General features: G+C 45.4%; 1 protein-coding gene across 2 annotated transcripts; it reads right to left on the minus strand.

The window, feature by feature from the left end:
* Positions 1-1,106: 1,106 nt before the first annotated feature.
* On the minus strand, positions 1,107-20,954 carry slc4a8 (solute carrier family 4 member 8). 2 transcript variants are annotated; one of them, XM_029827178.1, is made up of 25 exons: positions 20,637-20,954; positions 12,198-12,279; positions 11,135-11,287; positions 10,559-10,694; positions 10,297-10,457; positions 8,695-8,871; positions 8,368-8,456; positions 7,982-8,139; positions 7,806-7,893; positions 7,580-7,726; positions 7,407-7,507; positions 6,549-6,723; positions 6,336-6,469; positions 6,010-6,255; positions 5,814-5,919; positions 5,408-5,569; positions 5,218-5,331; positions 4,987-5,148; positions 4,657-4,908; positions 4,500-4,568; positions 4,236-4,409; positions 4,025-4,156; positions 3,840-3,928; positions 3,490-3,595; positions 1,107-3,340 (listed from the first exon to the last, which is right to left on the minus strand). In XM_029827178.1, the coding sequence occupies exons 1-25, from the start codon at positions 20,673-20,675 to the stop codon at positions 3,335-3,337; spliced, it is 3,258 nt and encodes a 1,085-aa protein (XP_029683038.1). In that variant the 5' UTR covers positions 20,676-20,954; the 3' UTR covers positions 1,107-3,334. The 2 variants fall into 2 exon arrangements, with proteins under 2 accessions (XP_029683038.1, XP_029683037.1); XM_029827177.1 differs by having other exon boundaries at positions 3,840-3,937.
* Positions 20,955-21,356: the final 402 nt, after the last annotated feature.

The following is a 21,356-nucleotide window of genomic DNA, read 5'->3' on the forward strand; positions in this document are numbered from 1 at the left end:
CTCAGATCCTCCGCGGCAAATTAATGACGCTGCAAAAAGCCATTAGGACCACCTAATGGCTGCTAATCATTTTTAGCATTTTGGTGATGAGCCTGTGAAGAGGGGACAGGCATTCCATGCCTGCATTCCGGCACCAGTGGCGTCTTCTGCTTTTCCTTCACAAAACCACAGGACGTTCACATGAGCACAAAGGCTTTCTTTGAATGCTGAAGACAACAAAGACATTTGGGAGAGCTGAACAGCTCTGCGCTGGACAGGAGCTCAAATATACACAGGCCGTGACGTGTATTTTAAATTCTTTCAAAACCTTTTTGAGCTCCAAATCTGACCTGAGAATGAATAAGTCATAATAAATATACCCAACTTTGAAGCCCCTCCCTCCTCTTGATGTCAGGGCCAGCAGCTTATCTGATTGGCTGAGGCTGGATCCCGCCAGCTGTTTGTAATCAGCAGCATTTGGTGTCCGGATCACATGACACCCTCCAGGCACACATGAACACGCGGATTTAAACATACAGAGTGCAGTGTGTCCTTAACCTGACAGCCCTTCCCCACAGGCGAGTCAGGATCACCTCCAGATGTGCACACCATGTTCTCGCCCCAGGATAAAAAAACTGGGGGAGGGGTGTGGCACCGGGAGGGACGGGCCTGGCCAATAAAAAATTAAATGAGAGGTTGGAAAGACACGGATTAAATACCACGTATGTGATTCCGTCTAGGGGAATGTATTATGGCTTTAAATTTAAAGAAGTATTTTGAAATCTACTCGCAACTGTCACCGTGAAGCGCTTCGTCTGCCCCCTCGTGGCTGAACCGGGTAACGACTGATCCCTTCCGCAGCGCCGCATGTTTGTCCACTTATTTGATGCAATCATTGAAACAGCACCGCACGTCCTTTGAAATGTGTGGATTTATTTCGTATTCTCTCAAAAATTAAATCACATATAAAACATATTATTTCACACAATACTAATGTTTAAGGAATCGCTCTTCCAGGAGCTCCACAACAATGGGAATAGGCGTTTCACAGGTGCAGGCGTCCTTAAATCCTCTCTCCATCCTGGAGGACTGACCTTGTCCTTGAGGGAGACGTGTATTTTTTTAAATTTTATCCAAGGATACAGCCTCACTCGGGTCACAGTATTCACTTTATTGTTTTCAAGGACGGTGACGCTGGAAGGATTCGAAGGATGTGACAGCAAAATTGTACAAAATGCAACAAGAGCCTAGTGCTCATCAATGGCTTTTTTTTAAGGTGTGTGTGGTCGGATGAGACATCACCACAGTTTTTATGTAGCTTATGACAAACACAGCACATATACAGAGTTTATGCTCACATCCATTGACACCTGCAACCTTTTCTGGACCCATGTTTAAAGTGGTAACCCTACAGCACACTGAAGGCATTTACTGTACGATACTCATACATTCACACATACACTGAGAGTCAAAATCAAATTTAAGACACGTCCTCATCAGTGCTACAGTTGCTAAATAAATTGCACAGATCCTCTGAATGTCTCCTCCGCAAGATTCGATCTTTTGTTGTCCACAGTGGAGTCATTTCTCCATTCTTTTCCCCCCTCCTCCATCACAATTCACACATTTGACGACACTCGCCGGTGTGGTTTTAAATACATATTTAAATACATATTTACACAGTGAATAATATTTAGCCATGCTGTCCGTTACTTCGTGGGGCCCCCACGGACACACGGAGGCCGTTCACATTCAACCATGTGGGCAGAAACATGGCCACAAACACCAGAGAGTTTACTGCATGTGAGAATTGTGCACTTTGTTTTCACATCACCTGAATAGAACCGATGGAGGAAGGAGCCTTGAAAAAGGGATTTTGGACTGGACGATGAAGGAACCCCTTTTTCTAGATGATTACATAGCTCTATTTTTATATTCTTCCTTACATTTTCTAAATAAAAAAATACATTAATTTAATAATTAAAATAAAAGAACTCTAGTTGCATTATTTTCCAGTTAAACTGATCTAAGAGCAGGTTTTGGGGTCTTTGGCCCTCCACCAGGAGCAGATGGATCTGACAGAAACATTCTCTTCTCCTGTCATCTCTTTTGGCTTTGTTTAACAATCTATTCATATGAGGACATTAGTTATATGCTGCATTCTTCAGCCGTTCTTATAGCTTATCTTTAATTATAACATATTTACACACAACAGAAAGTGAACTCACTGGAATTTCATCTAAAATGTGCTTGTAATCAATAATAATGTAGTTTGAATTTACTGTTAAATCTCTCAGAAAAGTAATGACTTTCAAAAAAACAATATACAAATAAATGATTTAAATTGATTTTCTTTACACTTTAAACGCTGCTGCACCTGAAAATCTTATATATTATTTATTATTCAGCCTTTTTTTTAAAAAAAAACATTGCTTACATGCAACAAATCCACTGAATTAAGGTGTGGAAGTGTTGAAGGGTTTATATATTTTATCCAGTGTGTTTGGAGGATGGAGTGATGAAACCTCATGTTTCTGGATGAAGATCTGCAGAGAGATCCGTAATAATCTGATGAACCTCCCATTTCTGAGGGCCTAAGATCAACTAGACACCCTCGATCGTGGAGAACAGATGAAAGTTACATAAATAACAACACAGGCCAGTAGATTAAATAGCATGTGAGTGTTGTTCTATCTTTGTGAGGACACTGTCTGGCCTTATTTAATGTTTAATATTTGCTTTTTTGAATAAGTTGGCTGATGAGATGGCTATGAAGGGACGGTGGAAAGGGGGAACACTCATGATAAACAGCAGGATTTACAACAGGCCGCGGTCTTGCTGGGGGCTTGTAAAGCTGATATTTATAGGTTAACAACAGCTGCGTCTGCCTGAGCTAAAAACACTCTCTCTGACATTTTAGGTTGACATTTTTGGAGCTCGTGACACTGAACTGCTGACTGATGTGACAATGCTTGAGATCACACAGACCGAGTTTATGCCGCCACTTCGCAGCAAAATCACTGCGACACTCGTCACACAGGTGAATCACCTCTCTGTTAGATGATCTATGCACAGGGGAATTCATGCTAAATTATCTGTAGCTATTGCTATTAGCACTGGGGTTTTGTGTTTCCAGTTTAATAGGTGAATGGTTAGGAGCTAAAGTGCTCAGTCCTCTCAAAGATAGACGTTTATGTGTGTTTTTTCTGATAGGTTTGTTGGTACAGAAGCTGGTGGAGAGTCGATTCTCTGAAGACAGTGCTGACTTGCAGTGGTCCAGAAAAACGATGCAGTGACCCAGCTGAGTCCAGCGGGAGAGGAACGTATCCGTCACTCATCTATGAAAGTGATCCCCTCAATCCTGCAGAGTTAAAGGATACAAACTGGGAATTTAGGCCCCACAGAGCACACTTTGGCTGCTGCTTTGGTAGATTTTGCAAACCACAAAAGAAGTGATTGTGTATTATTTCCACATGAAAGGGTGAGGAAATGAGGGGGCGGGGGTCTTGCCTTCTTTGCGGTCGCAGGACGACTGTCCTTTTGGTTGGAGTTGAGGGATTTCCACACAGTGGTTTTAGACATTTCGTCAGATATGTTAATATCAGAGGGGTCAGACCTGAGGAGCGGGCAGAGGAAGAGGAGGAGAGCGAGGGGGGGGTGAAGTGGGTGCAGCTCGGGGAGAGAGGTTAGTCGCACAAGAAACCAGACCAGCAAAAAGGAGAGAAAGGTGAAATTCACCCAGTTCCCTACACCATTAATCATGTCAGTGTGTGTGTGTGTGTGTGTGTGTGTGTGTGTGTGTGTGTGTGTGTGTGTGTGTGTGTGTGTGTGTGTGTGTGTGTGTGTGTGTGTGCTCTCACCTGGGGTCGTGTGTTTTCTGGACATGAGCGGGCTTGCTGCTCTCCATGGGAATCTCAACAGTATTTTCCCTCTTCTCACTGAGCATAACCTGTGATTCCTCAAGGACACACAAGCCCACAAAAAGTCACTAGCTGCACTTTTACACATGCGCGTTCACTCGGTTTGAGTATTCCGTCTAAACTACCTCTTCTATCTTCTTGGAGGCGTCGTCCAGGTTTTTCTTCTTCCACTCGGGCATTAAGTCGTCCAGGTAACTGAGCTCCCGGTTGGAGAAGCACAGGTCGAGGACCTTTCGGACGAAGACCAGAGCCAGAACCTGCAAGCATAGGAAAAAAAACTGTTTATATTGTTCATATTTAGAGGGGGAACGGGGGGAAATGTGTTTGTAAACTCGCCATCATGGGGAAAACAATGGCGGCGGGTGAAGTTTTGATGACCCAGAGCAGCACCAGGCACGTGAGCTGGGTGACAGTGAACAGGTGAACCTTCCTCAGGGGGACGTGGCGCAGGTAGATGAAGTCGGGTTGGTGCTTGGGGGGCATACCAAACAGCTTCAGACGGTCGAAGAACTGAGAAGAATATGTGCATCAGCAATAACATCGAAGGAAAGTGATTTTTAAAAGATTTTAAAGAAGAAGTTTGTTTCGATGGTGATTCACCTGGATGCCTTTTAATGACGAGACGCCCATGTAAAGAAAAACGCCATACAACACTGGCATCGGAATGAACTGGGAAGAATTAAAACCGGATGTCAACGGTGCCGTTCAATCTATGTTTCAGCCACAAGAGGGCGGCGTTGCCCAGCGTCAGACAAACCTGTAGGGCTCCGGTCATGAACACAGAGCAGCCCATGAGTAAAAAGATGACCAGGCCCGTCAACCTCTGCTCCCTGATGCCCAGGAAACGTGGCTGCTCTCCCGGAGCCGAGCTCTCCGACTCCAGCTTCAGGCTGTTGACATGCGTGATGGACAGAACCGTGGCCGCGACGAACCACGGCAACCCCATGATGGAGCAGACCGCCAGCATCACCCCGACCATCAGCAGGTCCAGGTGGTACCCGCAACCCTTCTGCGTGACAGAGATGAGAAGCTATTAGGACTTGAGCCTCAGGCAGCAGCTCTGGTCTGGGTGAACAGCTTTTTCTACCAGCAGTTTATGTTCCTTGCGGTTGATGATGACAGCAGTTATCTGTTGGTCCATAAAGATGAGGATGGTGCAGAGAAGTGCAGGAATAGATGCAGCCAGGACTGTCCACCAGGGATTGCGTCCGATTGGGTTGATCAACCAACCTCGGTCGTCTCTTGTAGGCTGATTTTTGATTAAATTAAAGTCAGGGAATGTTTAAAATTCACATTATCAATCATGTCATCTCATTACCTGGAATTTGCTGGGCACCTTTAGCTTCTGAGAGGGCACCCCAATGACAAAGTCGAGCAGGACCATCACGACAATAGTGAGGAACACGGCAAAGTCACTGATGGTGGAGCGGACCTGACACAGAAAGGTCAAAGGCAGTTAATCATGTGGACATTCTTATGCTCCAGGAGGAGTTTCACCAGCTGGTCACCTTGGTGGGGAAATAACGGCTGGTCTTGAACTGTTTCAGGAAGGTAGACATGAAAAAGGTGGAGAAGAACAAGATGGTGGACCAGAACAGGACATCCGGGGTGTAGGGTCCATGATGACCACACGCCGTCCCGACAAACTGACCGTGCAGGCCGATACACTCCTGCAGAAATACACAGGAGGAAAAAAAGGGGTCAAGACTTGTGTGTGTCCGGTGTCCTATGTCAACGTCTCGGTGCTTGCAGAGGTTCTTAAGAGGTTAGCTGCTCTGGGGGATAAGAGGGTTGGTTGAATGTTAACAGAAGTGAACAAAGAGCAAACACAGCGCACTAATGTGTGAAAGTTATGCTGAAACTGTGTGTGCGAGCGTGCGTGCCCTCGTGTGTGTCTCCACAAAGTTGCGTTACCTTGACAGTAAGGTTGGACCAGGGCACCACAGAGGCTGTGACGTTCCTCTCTCTCCAAAGTTCTAATGTTTTGTTGGTGGGAATGTCAGGCTCTGCACAGCGACAGCTACAGACAGACAGACAGACAGAGAGGACCTCAATGACTGACCAAAATAATCTTAAAACCAGCAGTAATAGTCTTCAGCTCATTTCTCACTAGGCCAGCGTGAGGTGGTCCAGGTCGCTGTGGGTGTTAAACGGATAGACCTCCCCCAGGTGGCAGAGCTTCTCCAGGGCTTCGTAAATGAAGATGAGGCAGATGAGGGCAGCAAACGCCTCCTCTGTGAACCGCGTAATGTAGCACACCAGAGAGCTGGCGTCCGTGGCAACCAGGAACAAACACAGGAGGGCCGTCCACAGGCCGATGCAGGCCCTCAGGGACAGGTAGGAGAGGTCGTAGTCCCTGGCGCGACATTTGAACGACAGCTTGGCGTCACGGCGGTGACGGTGGGAATGTCACGGGGAAGGTGTTGGGATACATACTTGCAGAACTTGAAGAGGATCTTCTCGAAAACCAGCACGGGGCCGGTGCTGCCCAGAATGGTGAGCGGCTGCCCGGCAAACAAAGAGTAGGCCACTCCAGTCATGGAGGCGCCAAACAGGGATTCGATGGCGCTCTGAAGCACACGGTCGAAATACAGATGTGTGTTTGCAGCACAATACTCAGCATTGGCAGTGTGACGCGTGAGCTCTTACGATGCGTCCCTCTGTGGCCTCCCCCAGCAACCCTCCAAAGGTGATAACAGGCGACATGCAGGCACAGTAGAGGAAGAGGAAGGAGGCCACGCACTGGAGGCTCATTCCATCCTTAAAGTCACTCAGGTAGAACGGAGCTTTCCTCTTGATGTCCTGTATCAGCCCCCCAAACAGCCTGACCACAGCACACAGACACACGCAGAGACCTCAGGTTTACCATCAACACCAGGAACATCATCAGCAAACTCACGTTTAACGGTGGTGACCATAATTAGGGCTCTGGTGTTCTTATCTCCTGGTTATGTTGATTTCTGGAATCTGTGGGCGTGTGGGTTGCATTTGTTTGAAATCAGCCCACGAGGGGTTCAGGTGTTCTCATTTATGTGAAGCTCCACATTAATGTTGTGAATTTGAGACTTTTGAATGCTAACTACACAAATGGGGGACAGCTTTAATGAGATTGTTGCGCCCGGAGGAGTTGCACCTGTGTATGAAGCCCAGTTCAAATATGTGGTGCGGCTTGTGTGGGTTTCCCTGACTGGTTTTGTGTGCTTCATGCTGCCACATTGGCTCACGGCAGCTGCCAATGGAGTGTCAAACTTCATCTGATCACAAACCCAGATTTAGAGCTGGTGACCAGGGACACAGACAAACCCAGTGGCAGGTGTGAAACTGAGCCTCATGCTTCCACAGGTCCCTATAGTGTGCCAAATCTGTGTTTTTCTGCAGGCTCCCTCCAGCTTAGCTAGATATTCAGTGCTTGTAGGCGTTCCTGTTAGCCTTATCATGCCTATATTTGTTATTTTTGCCATCTGCTCTGGCATGCCTGATGCAACAAGCTTATAGGAAACTTCTCACTTTCCAGTTCTCTGCAGTTCCGGTCCGTGGTGCTCCGCGTGCAGCTCCTCCTCCACTGGACAGGCCGTTCCGTTCGGAACCCCAGGCATTTTCCTTTTCTCCTACATGTTACAGACAGATTTTAAAACTGCAAAAGAGTTTCTTTGAGTCTACAAGCTGGGCTTTAAACCTGCCTGAGAGGGGACGCTCTTCGGCGGTTCTATGCGGATGGAGGGGTCCCACTCTCCTGGCGGGAGCACGGTGACCTGATCCAGGAACTCATCTATCCCAGCCAGCAGGTCACTTCTGTCCTTTGCCTTGTAGGCTACATCATGGAAGATCTGGTTCAGAGAGAAGTGAGACATAGAGGACAGATTTAGAGAAGCTGGATTTATTTCTAATTTGCTGGAAAGTTCTTACTTCGTCCGTCATGATGGTCGCCATAGAGCGTCCGATTTCATGATACTGCTGCGCCTTTCCGTCTGGGCCCAGGAGGATGAAGAGGAACCTGGCATTTGTCAATGGATTATTTTAATCTATGAGGCCTTCCTGAATTGCGGAATCTCCACAAATGTATTTTAATTTGGTCATCACACCTGGTAGGAATGGGGACCTCAGTGAGCCCTGTGAGCAGTACAGCGGGGGAGAGGCGCACGAAGGCTACAATGGGCCTTTCAAGGAAGTCCAGTTCCCCCACCAGCACATTGGAGGCCTCCGCACCCTCAGGGATCTTCTTCATAAAGTGCAGGTCCACCTGAGGAAAACCAGTAGAGAACACTCAAACTCAACTTCCCTACAGTTCAACTTGATGTATAGTTCCAGTTGAGTTTAGGAACACTCATCATCAGAGTTTTGCTCTGTCCACTTCCCATATACTTCATATCAAACATTTAATGTCCTGCGGAAATTAGCTTGAACACATGCAGTTCTGAGTTGGTTCCTAGAGGGCACTGTTTTACCTGTGACTTGGACCTCAGTTTACCTTGCTCAGGTCCACCTGGGTGCTGTCCTGTCCACCGCCGTTCTTGGCAGGATCTGCAACAGGCTGAGGCTGAGGAGAAGTGGCCGTCCCTGTCAGACAATATTGAGCGGTCAAAGGCCTTGATAGCTACATTTAATCAAGGACTGTTGGGTAATTTTCACATTCTGGCAGGGAAGTCAGAAAGTTATTATTAAGGAATGTTTTTTCATATCAGCTTATTTGGTGAAAACAAGATTCTCTATTTCATCTAACTCCATTGATTGAAAAGCTCGGGTGCACTTTAAAAGTGACTTCCTGTGGTGTTCCCTGCTGAACTGTTATTCCCACCCATCAGATGGGGTTCCGACTGTTTGCGGGTCCCCTCGGCAATAGAGCGCACAATGGGGATCAGGTTCTTCTTCTTCTCATTCTGGTGGTGGTGCCTCTTCAGCAGCGCCTCGCGCACCTTCACCCTCACACTGTCGTCCAGCTCGCTGGATGCCTCCTGGTGGTCCAGCACCATGTCTGCAGGCAAAGGACAAATGGTTCATCCTGGAAGGAAGGTCTGTGTCTCTCAACTAATTTTTTTACAAAGACTTGCTGAGTCAGTCTGCAATGTCCCTTCCTTATTTCCTGCCCTCCTGCACAACGAACCAATTTGCACAATACACACACACACACACACACACTTCAGCGCCTGGATTCATTCTGTCCTAAGTTAATGTTTGCCAACATAATCTGCCCTATAAATAAGTGTTGTCACAAGACACAAAGGAGCCTTGAGCATGTTCAAGGCTGGTAACTGCTACATAATCTCCTAATCTGAGACAAAAGCTCCCCCAGTGTGTGTAGGACTCAGCGATTAAAGAAACTCATTCAAAAGCTCTTTTATTTTACCCAGTTGTTTTTTTCTGTACTGCGTTTTTTTTTTTTCAAATTGGGCCTTGAGGTTGAACCTTGCACAGCAGAATTGATCAACTGATAAGACTGTGGAGAAATCACTATTTAGCGCTCCCTTAATTTCAGTTTGTTCTGAATTTTAAATTTTTTTCAGATCACAGTCTATTCTAACACTTTGGCTGCCATTTTGAGTCCAGGTGGAGAAGAGAGGGAAGTGAGAAACGGAGAAGAGGAACGGTCGCAGGCAGCAAGGCTGCTCAATACTGTAAACCTGTCACACTCTGACCATGGCGAGCACTGACTGATGGAGCCGCCTAAGTGCGGGTGCGCACGTGTGTGTGTGTGTGTGTGTGAGAAAGAGAGAGAGAGAGAGAGAGAGAGAGAAAGCAAGAGAGAGCGAGAGGACTTGGACAATGTCTTTCCCCTCTGGCATGGACTGCGTATGTGTCTCCTCTCTCAGGAGGATAAACTGATTTGTAGCAAACATCCAGGAATGATATACTGTCTGTTTTATTTCAACCCTTCCAGAACTGACTCCAGGTCGGAGGGAAATAGCTGCTCCAGGAAACCAGTTGGAACATAAACTATGAAGCTGAACATCACATATCACTGTCACAGAGCAACACAGGCATGTCTGTGCGTCTGTCCCCAATCACACACACACACACACACACACACTCACACACACACACACACACGCACACGCACACACACACACACACACACACACACACACACACACACACAAACTGGCACTTAATTCGTGACCAAGATTAATGCAATATAGAGTCACAGTATTCAAACTAATGTGCATGTTTTTAGACTGTGGGAGGAAACTGGAGAAAACCCAGATGGACCCAAGAAGAACATGAGAGCTTGCATGAGCTGCAAGCTAACCTGGAACGTTCTATTGCCCAGAAAAAATATGTAATAAAATTATAAAATGCACAAAACTTCTCTATCCCCACTGATTTCCTTGAACTAAAACCCACACCCACAATAATCCATGACGGATACACAAAAATGTTGGATTTTCACAACAAAGATCACCTGCGATCTCCTCAATGCAGCTTGCGCGCATGTCAAGCAACACGCTGCCGTTGATGATGCAACTCCGCAGCTCGAACAGACTGTGCAGGGAGAGGGTGGCCACGTAGGGTTTGCTCCACCTTTCGCCTCCATCTTCCACGTCTTCTTCAAATTTCAGCCACCTGTGAGGGGAAGAAGGGAGGCAGAAGAACTTCTTATTCCATTTGAATGATTCTGGAACAGGAGGAAGGAGGAGCTGAGAATGCAGGAAACAGTTCCGGACCTGGCTGTTTCCTTCCACTCGGCATCCTTTCCGTCCTTCACACAGATCTCATCCAGCTCCGTAAACAGCTCATGGGCTACATGCTCGGCGTCGTCCTCTGTGCCCAGGATGAACTGGACCCGCTGAGATGGTGTGTCTGATGAAAGGAGACATGAGAGATGCCTCAAACACACTTCCATGTCCATACAGTCCACACATGGACGCACAGGCCACACGTCGGCCATGTTCTCTGGGACCTAATTGGGGCTGGTCAATTTTTGCCTGGGGTGTTTTATGCCTGGACCGAGCTGACGGTATTGATATGTTTAAGTCCCCGCCCCTTTTCTGTCACTTCCTTGTATTTGGAGCTTTACCTCCTTCCTCACAGTGGAACTTTAGGTTGAAATAAGACACATTCGAAGGTGACAGTGGTTTCCAATAGGCCACAAAAATGAATGAGGTTGTAGGATGTGTTCAACATCATCCTCAGACCGACCAGCAACGGTGTTTACAAGGTCGAAACGCATCACTGCGGATGCAATTTTGATGAAACATGAGCAGTCTTGATCTATGTCGTTCTAAAATATGACACGCTACCATGACTGGAGGTAATTGTCACAGACTCTTCACTTTGCTGTGTAACAATGCTCCCCGTTCTCTTCTCTCTCTTGCGGTGTCGGGAGCCGTGGGGCTTGTGGTGGCGATGACTCTGCCGGGGCATCCGAACGCCTACAAACAGAGTCCTGTGACCTGAAAATGAGGCAGGAAAGAGAAACATTATTCATGCTTAACAATATAAATACCCAGCAATGTAACAGCAACTCTGAATATCACATCGTCCTACAGGAACGAGAGGGTCAATTAAACCAGGAAATCACTGAATCTTTTCCACATGTCAGTCATCTGCAGTTATGTGTAAGTAACTAGAGAGAAAAATATAAAATATATAGGTTTATATTCAGATTATATTTGATGTGAGACAAATAAGTAGAAGACGTGACTGACAGTTGAGAGGCGCTCTATTTCCTCATGTTGGCTCCGAACTAAACAAAGGAAACCAGGCAGCAAATCTCTTTTTATTCCCAACCTCCCTACTGTTTTGATCACAGCTACAGCCAAAAGGCAGAACAGAAACAGCTTTTTCAATTCTTTGTTTCTCTCTTTAAAAAAGAGAGAAAAGCTCATTCACAAGTGGCAACATGATAAAGTTGGTTAGGCGGCACGTGTAAATGCAAATGTGCGTGCTTGCATTAGTTCACGCTGCTCCTTTTAACCCAGCAACAAAAAAGTACAGCAGCGCCCGAGAGACGTTTGAAATGTGATTTATGGTCGGCGTTTGCTCTCAGTCTAATTAAGTAGAAACGGATTTCCTCCAGCCAGAGAGTAAGTTGCTGCTGTGGAGGTAGTTGCTATGTAAGTGGGCACAAGGGAGCAGCGGTGCTGAAAGAAGAGCTCCTGATTGGATGGAGAGGGAGAGCAACCTGTCAGAGCGCCCAACAGCCGAGACCAGCGAGACCGCTTCAGTGGTTTTAGGAACAGTCACGTGATGATGTAATGATTTCTGAGAATATGAGTCCTGGAGACACATGCAGTCAGCATTTGGGAAGAGAATATTATTGTCACATTTGAAGCGTGTGGCTAAAAACCAGCCTTCCTTCACCTTCCAGTTCTTCCTTCTCATAGTGGATGTTCATTGCTGAGCTGGTTCCTCCCTGGTCCACCACCACCTCCTCATCTGGCCTCTGGACAACACAGCAGCACACACAGACAATGTGAATAATAATAATCAAATGAATAACATAACAGTCATCTGTGTGTGGCAGCCATACTGCTCGTTAAGACAAGGTCAGCTTTGTGGAACGCTGTTGAGTGCATCGAGATCGGCCTCTGAAGGTCAACCATCTGGAAAAACTCTGTCAGGAACAAACTATTGACCGTGTAGCAGAGTTGCTAATGGATCAAACTGGCACAAGCCTTCTAACACTGAGCATTTATGAGATAGAGCCCAGGAGAGATGTAGTTAGAACCTACACAAATCTTTGTGCTGCTACACACGCATGCACGCACACACACACAGACACACATATACACATGCACGGCTCCACTTTATTGGACATAAGATCAAGTCAAATTAGCGGCGCTACATCTGCCAGGATGCTGCTGTTGCCAGGCTGCTGCCGCTCTCTGAGTGACCAGCATTTCTTGGTGCTTTTGTGTTGCGGTTGCGTTACCATGGTCATGTATCGGTCCTACGATAACCAGGACGGAAGAGCCACACACAGGGGGAAAACCTTTTGCTCCGTTCTACTGAGACGCCTCATACGTGATTCGAGCAAATCGCAAATCTTGACCTGTTTTAGGATAATGAACATTCAAATCTTTGCCAGAAATTGGTTGGGGGGCTTCAAATGTGGCGCCGAGCGATCAAATAATGCAATCTATAAATAAATGCAGATGGAGGAGGGTAACAAGTACACAGAGATATACATCTTAGTAATTGCATGAATAGAATAGATGCTTCTGAATATATGTTGGATGTAAAAGATGTTAAATTCAGCATAAAAATTGGTGATTTATGGTGCTTTGAATAGATGAGAAGCATACAGGAGTATATTACAAAGGGGTTATACGTAATGACATCATTGATCTTTCTGAGCTGACCTTTCATTGTGTCTTTTAGTATCATTATCAGTATCATTTCAGTATCATTAAGCAAGTCTAGCATTTAGTTAACATTTCAGCTGGTGCTCAGCTACGTAAGAAAACAAGTATTGACAGAGGGAATATGGATCACTTTATTTGTAAAATGTGCAGCGTACATTTGACAGCAGTATTGCGTGAGGATTTTATTCAAATATTTGAATCTGTTGCCCGGACAGAGCCTTCTGAACAGGCAGCTGGGTCGTGCAAGGTCCTCGCATGCAGTCCTGGCATCCTGCAGACATCTCACAAGTCTCTGTCTGTCTGACTGTCTGCAAATGAATTCCAGTCTTGCACTTCGCGTTGGCAGAGGATGAGAGTATCGTAAAATAATATTAAAACACAGATTCATCTGCATTTGGTCCAATATTGACTGGCTCTTACATGACTGAGGGTTAAATAAGCTGTCTCATCTCTCCTCTATCTGTCCTCTCTCCTTCTCCTCTTTCCTTACCCAATTGGCCTGGAGGGTTTTTCCATATGAGCATGGTTCTGCTCAAGGTTTCTTCCTGATAAATCTACGTTTTGCCAGCCCTGGGTTTCTTTTAAGTGCCGCCAAATAAATAAACAACCAAATTCAGCCGTTGAAATGGTCGGAGCATGATAATGAAACATAATCATTACTAGGATCCTCAAGGACACAGATTTCCATTTACAATGACCTTTGAGAGTGTGTGTTTTACTGTACAGCATATGCATTTCACCAGCAAAGTGAGGACATTTGGACCAGTCCTCACAACTTTTTAAGGGGCTGTTTAAGTGTCATCATTCAAGGTTACGGTTAAAATTGGATTTGGGTTAGGGACTTGTTGTGATGATTAATTTAGGCGTAAGGGTGGCAGGGAATGTATTTTGTCTAAGAAAGCCCTCACAAAGATAGAAGCAGAAACATGTGTGTGTGTGTGTGTGTGTGTGTGTGTGTGTGTGTGTGTGTGTGTGTGTGTGTGTGTGTGTGTGTGTGTGTGTGTGTGTGTGGGTGTGTAGCAGCACAAAGATGAGTGGAGGTTCTAAACAGGTCTCCTTGGGTTTATCTCATAAATCCTCTGCACTTTCAATGCCTTCAAAAGCTATGACGCTGCTTTCTTTAGCTGTTATGAAAGGTGACAAATGGGACTCGTGTTTCCGGTTTATGCAGCTTCTCTGCCGCACAGCCAAACAGATTAAAATAAAATTGGGGGAGAAATCTAATTAACATGCAGGGAGATAAATGATTTACGTAATCATGTGACAGGAATAATGTAATCCAGGGTAAGTTGTCTGTGATGAGTTTTTTAGTGCAGCCATATTGATCAGTGCATATCAGTCAGTCACTCATAATTCACAGGTTCGGCAGCCTAAGACATCTGGACTTCTGCTCGGACTAATTTCCTCTCTATCACGTCACTCCAGGGGTTTGTTTATCACTTGTTCCATGAGTACTTCTGTGTCCTAGGTATCGCAGATCTTTCCTGCCGGCTGCTGTCAGACTGCACAACAAACATAACGGCCGCTAGCACAATCTGAATATTATATATTCTGTATATTGTATATATATGTATATTGTATTCACCCTCTGTACTATGTACAGGTATACAGGGGCTGAGTATCCATTTATCTGGATTACTGTAAATATATATCCTCTTTGTATATTCTGAATTCTATTCTATTTTACTTTTATCTCTGCATGCTCTTGCTGTTGTTGTGCTGTAAATATCCCCATGTGGGACAATAAAGGACCTGAATCTGAAATCTGAATCTGAATCCTGCAGTTACTCTGTTCTTATAAGACTTATAAGACCATTTAATTAACAAGTCAATATGGTGAAAAGGTCACCAAAAGTTTTATACCACAAGGGATTAGACAGAGGTTTAAAATTAAAGGCTTTATTTGCCAGATTATTTTTAGAACCCTAGTGGGGTTTAATAGGAAAGACCTGACTTAAAACAATAGTGTCTAGCTCAGACAGAACAGAAAATTCTGTCCTCGCTGTTTTCAGCTTGATCTCTTCTTCTCTGAACTCCTGCCTGCTGAGATGATCCAGATCTCCCTCTTTTTATATCTCACTCCAGCAGCTCAATTTCATCGTCCAGCAGATCATTTTGGACATACTCGGATGCTCAGATCCAACCTGATCTCCTCCTAAAGTCAGACTAACACCGACCAATTCAACAATTTCTTCCTTATATTCCTGTTTCCAATAGAATAGGCTTAAGTCTTCAGTGCTTTGTTACTGCCACAGCAGTGAGGATCTTGGCTAACTAGCAGAGTTTTACCACAGCATTAGGACACAACGGCCACAGGACAAAACAGAAAAACGTCAGTATTGTTGCTGGAGGTGCTGCTAATGGCGAACTGAACAGAATAGTTTGAAAAGAAACATTTCAAAGTTTATCTTATATATATCACATTTCAAACAATAATCAGAACAATCTGGCAGGACGACATTTTAAATAGATCAACAGACTAGATCGTGAACATAACTGATGCTTGAAAAGCAATGATAAAAATGTTAAAGGAACAAAACGAAACGCTGGTCTAAAGGGAAAACGGAAGATTGAGAGTGAAAAGTCTGCTTTGCTCAGCTCAGGCAGGTGATTCCATGGGGGTGTCATTGTGAGAGCAGCTGATGTCACGTGTCAGCTGCTCCTGAAATGCTCTGAAGAACCTTGGAAACAACAATCAAGGCAAAGAGATTTACGGAGCCAGAAATCGGTGTGGAGACCTCAAAAAACCCATAATATCAAGTATGAATTTACTTCTTTACCTAGCTCACGGTAAGCGAGGAGAGGTTAACATCATGCAATTCATTTTTCAGGAGCCTTCCCACTCTGTATCACTGCCCTCTTTTATATTTGGTTGACCCCCCGAGTGCTGAACCAGAAATAATGCAATTAAGTCAGCAGGTCTGATCTGACGTTCCTCCGTCTCCTGAGCCGTGCGTCCCCGTCAGTGTTTTCAGCTCCATCAGTAATTAATGTTTACATGAGGTGTCCCGGAGGGCTGGATTTGAAAATGAAAGTGCACAGCAGAAAAAGGAATTCCCTTTATGATTACACTGTCACGGTCTGCTCTGTCCCTGTCCTGCTCTGTCCCTCTCTTCCGTTCCTGTCCTTCTCTCTCCATGTCCTGCTCTGTCCCTGACATCTTCTCTTCCTGTCCTTCTCTCTCCATGTCCTGCTCTGTCCCTGTCCTGTCTCAACGCTCACCTTCAGTGGAAATTTCCACTTCTCCTCAGCCTCTCCTGTAGCACCCCCCCATCCGTGAAGCTGCTCCCACCCGCTCACATCACCGTTTAAGCCGCGCTATATGCGGCTCCAATCACAGTCGCCTCTTTCATGCCGACTCTGCAGCACTTGTCTCTGGACTGCTTCACCGGTATCACCCGATAAAGCCGGCAGCATTCTGTCCCTGACCATGAGCATCACCTACCGTTTCCTGATTCCTGCCTGCTGCCGGTTCCGTGCCACTATGTCTCTGCCTGCTCAACTCCGACTCCGTCAGTCTGGGTTCTCACGCAGCTCCCACCTGAACCACTGTTCAGTGGTGAGTTTGCTCCGTTTCATGTGTGCCTCAAAAACTTGAAAACTTTTGGACTGTTACCTGCTCACAGGTCCCACGCCTCCATTATCTGGGTCCAGTTCTCTGCCCCCATTATCTAGTCTTCTGCATGCCAGTTATCCTTGCCCCAGTAAAGACCAAAAAGTGATACCTGGTTCATTTGTGTATCAGTTGGGTCTTCTTCATACCTGACAGACATAAACTTTCTTTTTCAGTCTCAATGGCTCTAAATTCATTCATTCATTTAAGGATGATGCATTTCTCTAATTTTCTTTGATTGATAGGTTAAACATCAGGGGCCTACAATCTTTCAGAAACAATTTGTGGATATAAGTTTCTTCAAACTTGAAGAAAACGCCCATTCCTGACTAAGACTTAAGGTCACTGTTTCCATTGGGTATAATGATCTTGAAAGATGAAGTTATGTCATTTTTGGGGGCAGTTTATTCACCAGAATGCTTCAAAGGAACTTTATTTAACAAAAGCTTTGTAATGTGTCCCATAAGAAACACAGTCGATGGGTCCCACCAAGTGTTTTAGACATGCACATGGACCATTTTGTTGAATGGCAATCCATGATGGGTCTGCAGAGCCACCTCCTAGACAGCAGAGGGCGCTCCAGTAGAATCATGTAGGAGCTTAAGCGTCGGACATAAAATCACAGTTTCAGGTCAGTAGGTTTGACCTGAATGATTGTTCTCCAGCATCGTACACTGACAAACACTGGAAAATCAATCGCACTGGAACCAGAACTGAGGGGGGACTTGAACTCTGGCAATCTTCAAGTGTAGAAATAATGAATATTCCTAACCGTTAATTCTATAATTTGACAGTTTTGCTAACGGTGGATGAGGTTGTTTCACTCTGGCTCTCAGACACCAAACCCAGTCTGGAAGTGACAGGCCAGTTGTCGCAGTCACGCCCCTGCTCATGAGGGCAGCGCCAGTTCAGAAAGACACGGCGTTTAAGGGCTGAAGGATAAATACAGCAGTCGGGAGGAAAAATAGTTAGTTTTCTGGGGAGAAATGTTCAGAAAGAGGCCACTGTGGGAGCCTTTCCCGCTAAGCTGCTGAATGAATGATGCACTTTTGTGAGACTGAGACTGAAAAGGAAAGTTTGTGTCTGTCAGGTGTGAAGAAGACCCAATTAATACACAAATGAACCATGTCTCACTTTATGATCTTTACTGGAAAAGGTTAACTGGCATGCAGAAGACTAGATGATGGTTGCAAAGCCTTCAGTTCACATATTAGCATAAAATGATGAAAACATATATAAAAACTGTGGAAAGGCCTTAGTAATTTCACAATTGATACCATATTTTAGATTTTATTTTGTTTTTTTTCATTATAGAAACATCTTTTGTTATTAAGACTTGAGAAATGGTGCCACTTTCTTGATTAAGCCGACTTGCCAAATTCCATATACACACATGTAAATTCACAAAGACCCAAATTGATAGAATCTATGAAAGAGTTATTTCTACGATCTTCACTAAACAAAAATGCAGTCAAAATAAAAAAAATACGGTGTTCATATAATCTTGTTGTTTCATTTCATTGTCTTTACTGAGTTTGTCTTTTCTGTTTCTACTCTGTTTGGTTCTCTCAGCTATCATTGATGCACAAAATGCCGTTCTGTGTTTTGAATAATCATTTGCTCTTCTTTGTCTATAGAATTTATGACTTTCTTACTTTGTGCATTGTCAATTTGTCAATAAAGTTTGGAGAAAAAAAAGCTTCAAGTCATCTACTAGGACATCGCAGCGTGCACAACAGTCCGTGTGCTCACATTTCACTCGCTTTTCTTCATCCACAGGTGCAGCTTCAATGCGTGTTAGGCCGGCTGTAATCCGACATGCTAATCAAAGGACGGAAATTCAAGGACGGGCAGCCATTTTGATCCTAGCTGTGGCATAGTGGCAGTAATCTGCATGGAAACTGATTTTTCTTTTACAAACCCTCCGGTGCCTCAAGCGCTGATGATTGGTACAAAGCGGCAGGAAAAAAGTGGAGGAAAATGGACTGTTGCCAGGACTGAGGGAAACTAGACATTTATTTATTCACTTATTTGCCAAGTCAGGGGAGAATCACGTGCGCTTGTGTGCCATGTGAGCTTTTAATTAGCGGCAGGTGAGGTGTGAATGACAGGGAACCATTAACCTGCTGTAAAAACACATGCCTGCATGAAGTTGCCATTAAGAAGGCGCTCTTAGTGAACTGTGACTATGATGTGACTGTGACTCATGCAGTGTTATATAGAGCACAGATCCATGAGACCCAGCATCCCGAACACTCTAAGGATATTAAGCTGTGCAATCCGATCTCACATACATGCTTTGTTTCCCTCTGAAACAGTTTCACCCACAATGCTGTTATTGAATCAACTGCAGCAGAATAAAAACATCCTGTTTCTACTGTCTCTGTATGTGAGCATCAAATGGATCACAACTAATGGATGATCTGATGGACGGCCGTCCTTTCTAGGACAAAGACCTTTAGGTTCTCCCTCGCTCGCTCTCTCTCACTCACTCTCTCTCCTTCCCTCATAATGATCCAGTTATAATGGAGCCCAGTGCCTCCAGCATGTGTCCCAACCCACACACATATCACCAGCCACAGCTGCACTGACTGATAACTTTGTGTGTGTGCGTGTGTGTTCTTACTCAATATTTGTAGGCACAGCTAATTAAAAATTTTGCGTTGTAAAATGTTTTTAAATGCAATGCAAATGCAAATGTTTTTAAATGCAATGACACATTAAAATGAACACCATGATAGCCTAACAACATAAAATGAAGGCGGTTAGCACCGTGCAGATGTGTGGATATTAGGAAAAATGGGATTAAACACAATTATCTGTTACACCAAAAATAAAAATGATGCCTTTCAGTCTGGAACCGCGCAGCCAAGTAAAGAAACACAAACTCTCACGTGTCGGGGTCTTTGCAATAATCTCTCTAAAGAGGAGCTCATTCTATAAGGGGGGACTTCTTCTGTCTCCTGACTTGTGCACATCAGTCCTTTTCCATTCACATAGAAAACATCTGCTGTTCTCACTCTGCTGATTAGAAATTCTCTGATAAACACTTGAGCGGGGCCAGAAGTCATTTTAATCCTTTTAGTGTTCCGCAACATCAACAACATGAGTTGGTAAACATCAGTGCGCTTGTGTCTAGATCCTCTTTTGCTACCATCATCACTCGATCTATCAGATCTGAGACAGAAGTCTCTCAGGAGCCTGGTGAAATTCACCCCTTTCGCAGCTCACACGCACCAGCCGCCGTTCATACGTCTCATGGGGACAGACACCGGTGCACAGTGTAAGGATGGCGTCAAGGTCATTTGAGGGTAGGTGAGAAAATCACACGCCGTTCTCTTCTTTCTACCACACATGGGGCATCAGATCGTTGGCTTTTGCCCCAGCGTGGTCTAGATATGCATCGACCTATGATCGATGATTCCCCCCCGCAGCCACTCGAAAGTGTCGCGTGTTACTGCGCGAAAAAGAGGTCAAAATAAGCAACACTTCCGGGCGCCTCTGTGATATGATGCTTTCTCTGCACGTGCTGGCACGTCATAATAACAGTATCGGCGGCAGCCTCCACAATTCTGCACCACAACAACGCCGAGAGAACTTTCTGTTACGAAAACCCGAAAGGATGGTGATTGGAAGATACTGCGGCGTGTACACAAGGACTGGAAGCGTGGACATGTGCGGATGTTTTGTTGTCAAACAGTTACGCTGATATTACACAATCACAGCCGCAGATAATGCAGTTAAAGACAAATTGGATGGTCGTTGCAGCGCGCACAGGTTGAAAGTGACAGGCACAGCCTCGGACATTTGAATGCACTTTACCTGGTAGCTCAGGATGCTCTCCGGGTCGTTGACGGGCATGGCTGTGGCTCACTTTAGACGCTGAAAGGTGAGACTTTGTCCGGGGGCTGGCCAGCTTCTGCGCGCTGTCTAGACGCGGATGCAGTCAGGAGCTGAAAACAGCGGCCGTTTCCGCCAGCACGGACATGATGGGGTGGAAGGAGGAGGGGGGGGTTAAACCCTCCTCCAAATGAGCAAATTTTCAGTTGAATGACAATATCTGACCCGCTTGTTGTAATGATTTTCCGGCCGCGCTCTCAGCTCCCCTCCCTCCTGTCCTGGCTGCTGGAGCAGGATGCGGAGAGCATCGCTGCAGACTCAGCCAATCAGAGCACTGAGGCGCACAACGCGCAGCGACGCAGTGCTGCTATAGTGAACCCGACACAAGACTCCTACAACAACGTCACTTTCTTCCAGCATGCAGCTGAAAGGCCCCGAGAAGAGCAGAAATGTCACGAAAGTTAAAAATGTTCCGCCTCTTTGTTTCGGGCCTTGTATTAAAGTCACTTTGCAGTCCGATCCAAAATGTATCCGCGTCCCCGAGTCTAAACAAGCACGTTTATAAAACAGAACAAAAAAGAAGCACGTATTGTGAGCTGGATCTTAGTTGCTACCTGTGAACTCGGTGTGTCAAGATAAGGGATCACCATATCGCCACATCAGCTGCTCTGCTGAACTTGCAATACGACGCATTAAGCGCCA

Source organism: Takifugu rubripes, chromosome 19, assembly GCF_901000725.2.
Source record: "Takifugu rubripes chromosome 19, fTakRub1.2, whole genome shotgun sequence".
NCBI lineage: Eukaryota > Metazoa > Chordata > Actinopteri > Tetraodontiformes > Tetraodontidae > Takifugu > Takifugu rubripes.